This window comes from Hypomesus transpacificus, chromosome 4 (assembly GCF_021917145.1).
Source record: "Hypomesus transpacificus isolate Combined female chromosome 4, fHypTra1, whole genome shotgun sequence".
Lineage (NCBI taxonomy): Eukaryota > Metazoa > Chordata > Actinopteri > Osmeriformes > Osmeridae > Hypomesus > Hypomesus transpacificus.
Genome location: NC_061063.1, coordinates 10665946 through 10678344, shown reverse-complemented (window position 1 = coordinate 10678344; position 12399 = coordinate 10665946). Strand labels below are relative to the sequence as shown.

At 51.7% G+C, this 12399-nt stretch overlaps 2 protein-coding genes across 6 annotated transcripts in view; one reads left to right on the top strand and one right to left on the bottom strand.

Annotated features, from left to right (window-relative positions):
• The window catches only part of sema4ab (sema domain, immunoglobulin domain (Ig), transmembrane domain (TM) and short cytoplasmic domain, (semaphorin) 4Ab), a 58126-nt gene that overhangs the window by 41233 nt on the left and 4494 nt on the right, over window positions 1-12399 (bottom strand). The window lies entirely within an intron of this gene.
• The window catches only part of LOC124466736 (protein argonaute-3-like), an 18219-nt gene extending 5820 nt beyond the window's left edge, over window positions 1-12399 (top strand). For 2 of the 5 annotated variants that reach the window (XM_047018547.1, XM_047018543.1), the window contains exons 5-19: window positions 30-166; window positions 326-460; window positions 665-752; window positions 1322-1469; window positions 3437-3556; window positions 3733-3876; window positions 4316-4482; window positions 4929-5113; window positions 5300-5459; window positions 5578-5668; window positions 5782-5976; window positions 6350-6484; window positions 6731-6832; window positions 7329-7528; window positions 9904-12399. In XM_047018547.1, coding sequence (XP_046874503.1) covers window positions 30-166; window positions 326-460; window positions 665-752; window positions 1322-1469; window positions 3437-3556; window positions 3733-3876; window positions 4316-4482; window positions 4929-5113; window positions 5300-5459; window positions 5578-5668; window positions 5782-5976; window positions 6350-6484; window positions 6731-6832; window positions 7329-7528; window positions 9904-10012 — 2116 coding nt within the window. In that variant the 3' untranslated portion in view covers window positions 10013-12399. The remainder of the gene's footprint in view (window positions 1-29; window positions 167-325; window positions 461-664; window positions 753-1321; window positions 1470-3436; window positions 3557-3732; window positions 3877-4315; window positions 4483-4928; window positions 5114-5299; window positions 5460-5577; window positions 5669-5781; window positions 5977-6349; window positions 6485-6730; window positions 6833-7328; window positions 7529-9903) is intronic. The other 3 variants (XM_047018546.1, XM_047018544.1, XM_047018545.1) reach the window with 3 other exon arrangements.

Genomic DNA, 12399 nt, shown 5'->3' with positions numbered 1-12399 from the left:
CCCCCCTCCCCTGTCCTCCCCCCACCCAGGTACACTCCGGTGGGGCGCTCCTTCTTCTCCTCCCCAGAGGGCTACGACCACCCCCTGGGCGGGGGGAGGGAGGTCTGGTTTGGCTTCCACCAGTCCGTGAGGCCGGCCATGTGGAAGATGATGCTCAACATCGATGGTGAGTCCTGTTGGATGTCGTAGCACCTGTAGACCCAGATCGCTCTTTGACCTGTCATCCAAACTCTGGATCTATCCTCTGACCTCTGAACAGTCCTCAGTGGTCCACCTCTTCTCCTACTCTGTTCCTGATGCTTCTCTCGTCTTCTTTCTTCTGCAGTGTCGGCCACAGCCTTCTACAAGGCCCAGCCCGTCATCCAGTTCATGTGTGAGGTCCTGGACATCCACAACATCGACGAGCAGCCACGCCCACTCACAGACTCCCACAGGGTCAAGTTCACCAAAGAGATTAAAGGTGGATGTCGTCCCAACGCCAGGACAAGGGACTGGGATTAACGTGCACGTCTCGTTGTTTTTGGTCGCAATGTTGTTGACTTTCCATTAATGATAACTCATGATAACTCCTCGTGCTCAGGGCTGATAGTAATGATAACTCATGATAACTCCTAGTGCTCGGGGCTGATAGTAATGATAACTCATGATAACTCCTCCTGCTCAGGTCTGAAGGTGGAAGTGACACACTGTGGGACGATGCGCAGGAAGTACAGAGTGTGCAACGTGACTCGACGTCCGGCCAGCCACCAAACGTAAAATGCAATAATACTATACACATGTATTCATAAAGCACAAATTAAACACAACCTATGCTGACTGAAATGCTGTACACACAAAAAAAAAACATATTTACCACAAACACAGCAATACAACACAGCAATACAACACAGCAATACAACACAGCAATACAACACAGCAAGCCTGAAGGCACACAGCTCACAGACACAAAGATGCAGTTCAGATAGAGCAACAAGTCCGATCTCCACCTGATGATCTCCACCTGATGATCTCCACCTGGTGATCTCCACCTGGTGATCTTCACCCTGGTGATCTTCACCTGGTGATCTCCACCTGGTGATCTCCACCTGGTGATCTCCACCTGGTGATCTTCACCCTGGTGATCTTCACCCTGGTGATCTCCACCTGGTGATCTTCACCCTGGTGATCTCCACCTGGTGATCTTCACCCTGGTGATCTTCACCCTGGTGATCTCCACCTGGTGATCTCCACCTGGTGATCTTCACCCTGGTGATCTTCACCCTGGTGATCTTCACCTGGTGATCTCCACCTGGTGATCTTCACCCTGGTGATCTTCCCTCAGGTTTCCCCTGCAGCTGGAGAGTGGTCAGACAGTAGAGAGGACCGTGGCTCAGTACTTTAAGGAGAAGTACAGCCTGCAGCTGAAATACCCCCACCTGCCCTGCCTGCAGGTGGGCCAGGAGCAGAAGCACACCTACCTGCCCCTGGAGGTGAGGCCTGTCACCACACACACACCTACCTGCCCCTGGAGGTGAGGCCTGTCACCACACACACACCTACCTGCCCCTGGAGGTGAGGCCTGTCACCACACACACACCTACCTGCCCCTGGAGGTGAGGCCTGTCACCACACACACACACACCTACCTGCCCCTGGAGGTGAGGCCTGTCACCACACACACACACCTACCTGCCCCTGGAGGTGAGGCCTGTCACCACACACACACCTACCTGCCCCTGGAGGTGAGGCCTGTCACCACACACACACCTACCTGCCCCTGGAGGTGAGGCCTGTCACCACACACACACACCTACCTGCCCCTGGAGGTGAGGCCTGTCACCACACACACACCTACCTGCCCCTGGAGGTGAGGCCTGTCACCACACACACACACACCTACCTGCCCCTGGAGGTGAGGCCTGTCACCACACACACACACACCTACCTGCCCCTGGAGGTGAGGCCTGTCACCACACACACACACCTACCTGCCCCTGGAGGTGAGGCCTGTCACCACACACACACCTACCTGCCCCTGGAGGTGAGGCCTGTCACCACACACACACCTACCTGCCCCTGGAGGTGAGGCCTGTCACCACACACACACCTACCTGCCCCTGGAGGTGAGGCCTGTCACCACACACACACCTACCTGCCCCTGGAGGTGAGGCCTGTCACCACACACACACCTACCTGCCCCTGGAGGTGAGGCCTGTCACCACACACACACCTACCTGCCCCTGGAGGTGAGGCCTGTCACCACACACACACCTACCTGCCCCTGGAGGTGAGGCCTGTCACCACACACACACCTACCTGCCCCTGGAGGTGAGGCCTGTCACCACACACACACCTACCTGCCCCTGGAGGTGAGGCCTGTCACCACACACACACCTACCTGCCCCTGGAGGTGAGGCCTGTCACCACACACACACACACACCTACCTGCCCCTGGAGGTGAGGCCTGTCACCACACACACACACACCTACCTGCCCCTGGAGGTGAGGCCTGTCACCACGCCTGCACACACACCTACGTGCCCCTGGAGGTGAGGCCTGTCACTACGCCTGCACACACACACACACACCAGTCTGGAGACTGGTACAGCTCAGTGGTTAGCATGTTTGACTGCAAGAAGTCATACGCTAAAATCTCCCCCTTGTACGTCGCTTTGGATAGAAGTGTCTGCTACATAAACAGAGTGTTCATGTATCAGACCATGGCTGCTACTTAAGAGCCTGTAGGTCTGATTTAGCTTGTTGCCACGGTCACACATGAACTGGATGACTGACTGACTGACTGAAAGGAACACTGGAGGACTGGATGACTGAGGAACACTGCAACCAGACGTACTCTGGCTTCCAGTTCCATAAGCAGTTGATTTACAGAAGAAGCTTAATTATTACTGAAGATTTTTTTTGTGCACTCAAATGGATTACTTAATGACAAAGGATAAGTGGTGGTTTTCAAGGTTGTCAGATAAATCAAATAGGAGTGAACAGGTGGAAAATAGCTGAAGGTGCAATAAATGCAGCATGAATAAAATAATAATAAAAAAGTATATTTTCCCCCAAAATTCTAAATGAAAGATTAAGGAACCAGAAAGGAACCACAATAGTTTGAAGCACAATTGCTAACAATGTCTGACTGTTCTCAGATTCCTGACAACCCCCCCCCCCCCTCTTTACCACCTGCTGTGTTTCTCCTCAGGTGCCCCTCCCTCTTTACCACCTGCTGTGTTTCTCCTCAGGTGCCCCTCCCTCTTTACCACCTGCTGTGTTTCTCCTCAGGTGCCCCTCCCCCCTCTTTACCACCTGCTGTGTTTCTCCTCAGGTGCCCCTCCCTCTTTACCACCTGCTGTGTTTCTCCTCAGGTGCCCCTCCCCCCTCTTTACCACCTGCTGTGTTTCTCCTCAGGTGCCCCTCCCTCTTTACCACCTGCTGTGTTTCTCCTCAGGTGTGCAACATTGTTGTGGGCCAGCGCTGTATCAAGAAGCTGACCGACAACCAGACCTCCACCATGATCAAAGCCACGGCTCGCTCTGCCCCCGACAGGCAAGAGGAGATCAGCAGACTGGTGAGCGCCCCCCGGAGGCAGGGAGGAGAAATGACTTTCAGATGAGACCAATTCCAATTGAAAAACAAGACTGTTAGAAGACATTATTGCCTCTAGCATTATTTGAACCATTTTCTAACGATGGTTATACTCTCCATCCTAATATCTTTCCCTCCTCCCCCCCCCCCCCCCTGCAGGTGCGGAGCGCCAACTACGATGCAGACCCGTTTGTTCAGGAGTTCCAGTTCCGCGTGCGTGATGAGATGGCCCAGGTGACCGGGCGCGTGCTGCCCCCCCCCCTGCTGCAGTACGGTGGGCGGGTGAGCTCTGAACACTTTATGGTACCTGCCCCTTTAAATCACGCAACATCACACTGTCTGTCTGTGTGTGTGTGTGTGTGTGTGTGTGTGCGCATACTGATGTAGGTGTGTGTGTGTGTGTGCATGCTGATGTAGGTGTGGGTGCGTGCGTGCGTGCGTGCGTGCTGATGTAGGTGTGTGTGTGAATGTTTATGTGGCTCAGTCTCTAACTTGCACTCTTTCTCTAATCCTCTTTTATTTCCATCACTATTTTGCTTCTTTTCTTCTTGAGGGGTTTAGGGTTCATTAATTCACATTAATAGTTATGGGTTAGTGTCTGTACTTAGTGTAAGTCACTCTGGATATGAGTGTCTGCTAAATGTTAATGGTTAGAGAACACAATTTTGAATGGAATTGAATAGTCCAGCCCAAATTGGATAGAAAACAAACCTGTGTGTGTGTGTGTGTGTGTGATTGCCAGCCCCAGCAGATGACCCCTGCGATGTCGTTGCAGAACCGCACTGTGGCCACGCCCAGCCACGGGGTGTGGGACATGAGGGGGAAGCAGTTCCACACAGGTGTGGAGATCAAGATGTGGGCCATCGCCTGCTTCGCCACGCAGAGACAGTGCAGGGAGGAGATCCTCAAGTAAGACAGCTGAGAGGTTCCCTGCAGTACCTCCCTCGTCCTGCATAACGACCAGGCCATAACCAACCCTAACCCTAAATCATCTCCTTCATGTTATAACGGCCTTCCCAGGCAATCTTTCTTAGGTCTACTCTAAGCAAATGACTCTTAACACATCCCTCTCTTCCTGTGTCTACCTGTGTGTCTCTTTCTCCCTCCTCTCTCTCTTCCTGCCTCTACCTGTACCCCTCTCCCTCCTCTCTCTCTTCCTGCCTCTACCTGTACCCCTCTCTCCCTCCGCTCTCTCTCTTCCTGCCTCTACCTGTACCCCTTTCTCCCTCCTCTCTCTTCCTGCCTCTACCTGTACCCCTCTCTCTTCCTGCCTCTACCTGTACCCCTCCCTCTCTTCCTGTCTACCTGTACCCCTCTCTCCCTCCTTTCCCTCTCTCCCTGCATCCTCTCTGTAGGGGCTTCACCGACCAGCTGCGTAAGATCTCCAAGGATGCTGGGATGCCCATCCAGGGCCAGCCCTGCTTCTGTAAGTACGCCCAGGGGGCCGACAGCGTGGAGCCCATGTTCAGACACCTGAAGAACACCTACTCTGGCCTGCAGCTCATCATCGTCATCCTGCCTGGAAAGACCCCCGTCTACGGTAGGCTTCACACGGACAACAGACCTTCCTGTAACAAGCCAAGGACAAGACGTGGGGAAATTATCTTTTTGAACCACTGGACATATGACTGGATTTGAAGATCTGTCTTTGTTGGTTCTTCCTCACTATCTTTACTCATGAAACTCAATGAAATCCATCTTAACTCCTCGTCTCTGCTCGTCACAGCGGAGGTGAAGCGTGTGGGAGACACTCTCCTGGGCATGGCCACCCAGTGTGTCCAGGTGAAGAACGTGGTGAAGACCTCCCCCCAGACCCTCTCCAACCTCTGCCTGAAGATCAACGTCAAGCTGGGGGGCATCAACAACATCCTGCTCCCTCACCAACGGTACTGGAGACACCGGCAGAGTCTTCATGACTTCCAGACAACAGGGTGTTTGTGTGTTGGGTGTGTCTGACGGTCTCTCTGATGGTCTCTCTGATGGTCTCTCTGTTCCTCCATCCAGACCCTCCGTGTTCCAGCAGCCTGTCATCTTCCTGGGCGCCGACGTCACCCACCCTCCTGCTGGGGACGGCAAGAAGCCCTCCATCGCTGCTGTGAGTCCTCCTAACCTGCTGGCTTCTGCTGCCGACACACAGTCTGAGAGTTATTTTGTGATCATCTGTTCTCAGTTTATTCAAAAGAGGATCTTCTCTCTTCTTCCCTCCAGGTGGTAGGCAGTATGGATGCCCACCCCAGCCGGTATTGTGCCACGGTTCGGGTCCAGAGGCCCAGGCAGGAGGTCATCCAGGATCTGGCCTCCATGGTGAAAGAGCTGCTGATCCAGTTCTACAAGTCGACCCGCTACAAACCCACCAGGATCATCTTCTACAGGGACGGAGTGTCTGAGGGCCAGTTCAGACAGGTCTGTGTCACTGTTACTGGCTCTCTCTCTATCTCTCTGTCTCTGTCTCTCTCTCTCTCTCTCTCTCTCTCTCTCTCTCTCTCTCGACAGGTCTGTCACTGCTACTGACTGGCTTCTCCGGCACAGAATACCGCCACACACCTACAGGGATGTAGACAGTTCTCTGGTAAACCCTTGAGGTTTCTTGAGTCGTTGGTGTCTTAAGCTCAAACAGCAGCATCCCCTTTACAGCGTAGCTGCAGTACTATGTCACTGTGGAGAAAAGGGTCTGCTTATTGAATAACATTACAATTTGTATTTAAATTATTATTATATAATGTTCTAATCTCTCTCCTTTGGGTGGTTCACCTGTCTGGTTCTTGTCCATGAGCAGGTGCTGTACTATGAGCTGCTGGCGATCCGAGAGGCCTGCATCAGTCTGGAGAAGGACTACCAGCCCGGCATCACCTACATCGTGGTGCAGAAGAGACACCACACCAGGCTGTTCTGTGCCGACCGCAACGAGAGGGTGAGGCTCTTCTGGGGAAGGTCCCCTCAGGGTCTCCCTGCTGCAGTCTAGGAACCAGGACCTGGGATCCTGTGCGCTCCCTGCCCAGGGAGAGGTGTAGCTTAGTGGTTAGAGCATTTGACTGCTGGCTGTCGATTGCCTCCAGGTCTTTGTTGCAAATGAGAATCTGTTCTCAGTTGAGCTTTCTGGTTAAGTCAAAGTAAAATACAGTTTTAAAAGAGTGTGTGTGTGTGTGTGTTCTGTCAGGTGGGGCGCAGTGGGAACATCCCAGCCGGCACCACCGTGGACACAGATATCACCCACCCCTACGAGTTTGACTTCTACCTCTGCAGTCACGCTGGGATACAGGTACTTCACACCTGGACTGAACACAGCCTCTTTCATCTCCCTCGCTGCAACTGATTTTTTAAAATTCTGTGTGTATTTATTCATTATAATTCAGAGTTTCCTGCAGAACATTTCTTAGTCAAGGTGGTAGGGTGAGGTTTGCTGACGGACCGGGGGGTTAGGGGGTTAGGTTAGTTAGGGTCAAAAGACGAAGTTCTGCAGAGAAGGGAGACTGCCGTAGGAATGAAAGGGAGAACAGGATAGAGTAATAAGGCGGATATCACTCATGAAGAAAAACAAACAAACAAACAAGGTAGTTAAGGCAGCAGGCGTGTGTCAAGGCCTTGACTGCAAAGTGCTGTTGGAAGCCCTGCTATTATGTTTTCATACATGGATTATATATATGAGTAAGTAATGATATGATAACATAAATAATATACTAATAATAAATCATTTAAAGTAAAGTAGTGTTAATAAATATGTCAAAGGTGTAATGGCCCCTCCCCCCCTCCCCCAGGGCACCAGTCGCCCCTCCCACTACCACGTCCTCTGGGACGACAACTGCTTCACGGCTGATGAGTTCCAGCTGCTCACCTACCAGCTGTGCCACACCTACGTACGCTGCACGCGCTCAGTCTCCATCCCTGCGCCAGCCTACTACGCCCACCTGGTGGCCTTCCGCGCCCGCTACCACCTGGTGGACAAGGAGCACGACAGGTGAGGGGGGGGGGGGTAGATAGTTACCACCTGGTGGACTAGGAGCACGACAGGTGAGGGGGTAGATAGTTACTACCTGGTGGACAAGGAGCACGACAGGTGAGGGGGGGGGTAGATAGTTACTACCTGGTGGACAAGGAGCACGACAGGTGAGGGGGGGGGGGTAGATAGTTACCACCTGGTGGACAAGGAGCACGACAGGTGAGGGGGGGGGGGTAGATAGTTACCACCTGGTGGACAAGGAGCACGACAGGTGAGGGGGGGTAGATAGTTACCACCTGGTGGACAAGGAGCACGACAGGTGAGGGGGGGGGTAGATAGTTACTACCTGGTGGACAAGGAGCACGACAGGTGAGGGGGTAGATAGTTACCACCTGGTGGACATGGAGCACGACAGGTGAGGGGGGGGGGGTAGATAGTTACCACCTGGTGGACAAGGAGCACGACAGGTGAGGGGGGGGGGGGTAGATAGTTACCACCTGGTGGACAAGGAGCACGACAGGTGAGGGGGGGTAGATAGTTACCACCTGGTGGACAAGAAGCACGACAGGTGAGGGGGTAGATAGTTACCACCTGGTGGACAAGGAGCACGACAGGTGAGGGGGGGGGGGGTAGATAGTTACCACCTGGTGGACAAGGAGCACGACAGGTGAGGGGGGGGGGGTAGATAGTTACCACCTGGTGGACAAGGAGCACGACAGGTGAGGGGGGGGTGGGTAGATAGTTACCACCTGGTGGACAAGGAGCACGACAGGTGAGGGGGGGGGGGGGGGGTAGATAGTTACCACCTGGTGGACAAGGAGCACGACAGGTGAGGGGGGGGGGGTAGATAGTTACCACCTGGTGGACAAGGAGCACGACAGGTGAGGGGGGGTAGATAGTTACCACCTGGTGGACAAGAAGCACGACAGGTGAGGGGGTAGATAGTTACCACCTGGTGGACAAGGAGCACGACAGGTGAGGGGGGGGGGTAGATAGTTACCACCTGGTGGACAAGGAGCACGACAGGTGAGGGGGGGGGGGTAGATAGTTACCACCTGGTGGACAAGGAGCACGACAGGTGAGGGGGGGGGTAGATAGTTACTACCTGGTGGACAAGGAGCACGACAGGTGAGGGGGGGGGGTAGATAGTTACCACCTGGTGGACAAGGAGCACGACAGGTGAGGGGGGGTAGATAGTTACCACCTGGTGGACAAGGAGCCAGCAGGAGAGGGGGGTAGATATTGAAGTAGGATTGACAACTTTTGGATTTCTCTCTCCTCCTTTCTCTCCTCCTCCTCTTCCTTTCTCCTCCTCTCTCTTTCCTCCTCTCTCTTTCCTCCTCCTCTCTTCTCTTCCTCTCTCCTGCTCTCTCTTTCCTCCTCTCTCCTCTTCCTCTCTCCTCTCTCTCTCCTCCTCTCTCTCCTCCTCTCTCTCTCTCTTTCCTCCTCTCTCCTCTTCCTCTCTCCTCTCTCTCTCCTCCTCTTTCCTCCTCCTCTCTTCTCTTCCTCTCTCCTCCTCTCTCTCTCCTCCTCTCTCTCCTCCTCCTCTTCCTTTCTCCTCCTCTCTCTTTCCTCCTCTCTCTTTCCTCCTCCTCTCTTCTCTTCCTCTCTCCTGCTCTCTCTTTCCTCCTCTCTTCTCTTCCTCTCTCCTCTCTCTCTCCTCCTCTCTCTCCTCCTCTCTCTCCTCCTCTCTCTCCTGCTCTCTCTCTCTTCCTCTCTCCTCTCTCTCTCCTCCTCTCTCTCCTCCTCTCTCTCCTGCTCTCTCTCTTCCTCTCTCCTCTCTCTCTCCTCTCTCTCTCCTCCTCTCTCTCCTCCTCTCTCTCTCTTTCCTCCTCTCTCCTCTTCCTCTCTCCTCTCTCTCTCCTCCTCTCTTTCCTCCTCTCTCTTTCCTCCTCCTCTCTTCTCTTCCTCTCTCCTCCTCTCTCTCTCCTCCTCTCTCTCCTCCTCTTCCTTTCTCCTCCTCTCTCTCCTCCTCTCTCTTTCCTCCTCCTCTCTTCTCTTCCTCTCTCCTGCTCTGTCTTTCCTCCTCTCTCCTCTTCCTCTCTCCTCTCTCTCCTCCTCTCTCCTCCTCTCTCTCTCCTCCTCTCTCTCTCCTGCTCTCTCTCTCCTCCTCTCTCCTCTTCCTCTCTCCTCCTCTCTCCTCTTCCTCTCTCCTCCTCTCTCTCCTCCTCTCTCCTCCTCTCCTACTCTCTCCTCCTCTCTCTCTCCTGCTCTCTCTCTCCTCCTCTCTCCTCTTCCTCTCTCCTCTCTCTCTCCTCCTCTCTCTCCTCCTCTCTCCTCTCTCTCTCCTCCTCTCTCCTCTTCCTCTCTCCTCTCTCTCTCCTCCTCTCTCTCCTCCTCTCTCTCCTCTTCTCTCTCCTGCTCTCTCTCTCCCTCCTCCTCTCCTCCCCCAGTGCGGAGGGCAGCCACGTCTCAGGGCAGAGTAACGGGCGTGACCCCCAGGCCCTGGCCAAGGCCGTTCTAATCCACCAGGACACTCTGAGGACCATGTACTTCGCCTGAGGAGCTCCAGGCCTCCCTCCCTCCCCCAGCCTGGCTGTCAGATGTGAAGGACTGACCACTGACGAGGGCAGAGGCTGTCCTGGACTAGTCCAGGAGAACAGCCACGTTATGCAATACGAAACCAGCCGATTGTCTCCAAGCTCTTGCCCCTCCCCTTTTCTTTCTCACATGCTGCAATTTATGCATTTTATTTCATGGGGAAGTCTCTCTGAAACTAGCCCTACGAGCTTGCAAGTCATTTTTGCGCGCCTTACAGTTGTGACAGCTATTACTGGTTGTTTTGAGCATAGAAAAGAAAACTAAAGATAGCCAGCGCTTGTTTTGGTTGTCCAGGTAACAGCCATGAAGGCGATGTCTATGAGACGGATGCGTGTTCGTATTTGCGCGGTTGCCGTGGCAACGCCCTGTTGGTCAAGCGTGAGTTGTTTGCGTTTTTCACCCTTTTTTTAATGTTTTTTTCTTCTTCAAATGGTAGGTTTCTTTACAAAATACTTCCTTTGAGAAGTGTTACTTACTTGCAGTTATAGCCACAAATAGTTGTAGCTTAACAGTATCTAACAATATGGTATATAACAGTAATATAGTCTGAAAGTTCATGTGGAAATATCCACTTTGAGAGGCTGGGAGGCTCTGCCTGCCTCAGGAAGAGGCAGATCTGCAGAGGAAGAGGCAGATCTGCAGAGAAAGAGGCAGATCTGCAGAGGAAGAGTGTATATCTGCAGAGGAAGAGGCTGTCTGGTTTATGACCCGGGCTGCAAAATGGATCTCCCTGCTCACAAGTTGATATTAGAGAAACTATTGGGCTACTAGTGATTTTTATTACGCCTGCTATTTGTGAGATTTTATTTAACACTTTCTGCAATCGAGTAGGCCACTGCTTGCTTGGAGTAGTGAATTGGGCAAGGAACTGATAAATGTCAGAAAATCCTTTGGTTTAATTGATGCCGACGGATAACAGACGATACTGGGTTCCAGATTCCTATATTTATTCAAACTCTGGATTTTGAAGGTAGAAGTAAGGAATTTCCTGCCTTTTTATGAAATATCAAGTTTTAGTTTAATTTCTTAAAATAATTATGACAAAGTGCCAGATTTGCATGGAAAGGAAACAAAAAAATGTAGGTTATTCTAAAAACTTGCTGTAAGGTAAATCAACAACAGAATCTCTCTGACACGCTACTGTAACATGATGATGTGATGTCCTTGAGACGGGGTTGAAGGCAGCGCACAACGACAGCGTTGTCCATCGGAGTCACGGCGTTTTTAATGTGAAATGTTCATCAGACAGACTGAACAACTGAAGTTGGAGACTTAATTTAACAAAGCCGTTTTGTCGCTTTAACGAATTTTGTGTTTTCTGTTTTACTCTTGCCGTGCAGTGCAGTAGACTCCCAATGAGTTTAGTCACGTTCCTCTAGGACCAAACCAGTGTGCCTCAGGGTCTGGAGAGCGAGAAGGCTTTACATCTGTCGTCTGTGTGCGTGTGTGTGTGAGGGGGACTGGGGTGTCTCTCTCGGCACCCCCATACACAGAGGGAGCATTTAAACATGCTCTGCTGCGCTAACTGTCAGCCATGAGTTCTCAAAACCAAACTAGCTGCTATACAGGACTTTTATACATGTATATCGTTTTTCTGTGTAGACGGGTAAGATTTTTTTTATCAATTTAAATTTCAGTCTGTGAGGTTGCAAAAGGTGAATTGTTTGAAAGGGTGCACTAACTTTTTTTTCTCAACTGTATTCTATATATGTGTGTGTGTGTGTGTAATATAAACAATGCATGACACTTCACTGCACTTATAGATGACAGGGGTTTTAAGGTGGAACGAAGCCTATGGTTCTGCAGAGGAGAGAAATACACGTCTCTCAAGGAAGACATTGTGAACTTTTCTTTTGGTTTTTAGGCCTTTACAACTATTTTACAGGACTCCTGCTTTATCTCCCTGAGGGTACAGTTGAAAATAATTGAACCCGTGTGGGCATTAATACGGCTAACCCCAAGTTTTGCGCACGTAGAAGTGAAAGTGTTACAACCGATGTTAGACGTTACCAGCATTTGATTTTACTTGAACGGCAAAGATCAAATCTGATGACTTGTGGGCAACTGGGAATATGTAGCTAGTTGCTATCCTGCTTTTTATGAACATCTGACATCTGGACAGCAGGAACTATTATGGGTGCTTTCTCTCCACTTCTGTTGCCACGTAACAACGTTTGGAAGCCGTTAGGGGAGGTTATAGCGTTCAGGGGTGCTGGGTGCTTAGAGACACCTCTGTCCCCGCTTATGGAGATGGTTAACGGATGCATTTTCACATGACTAAAGCATTTTTAATTCTAAATGATGATACTATATTTGTGTATTTAATAATAAATGTAATTCACAAACTA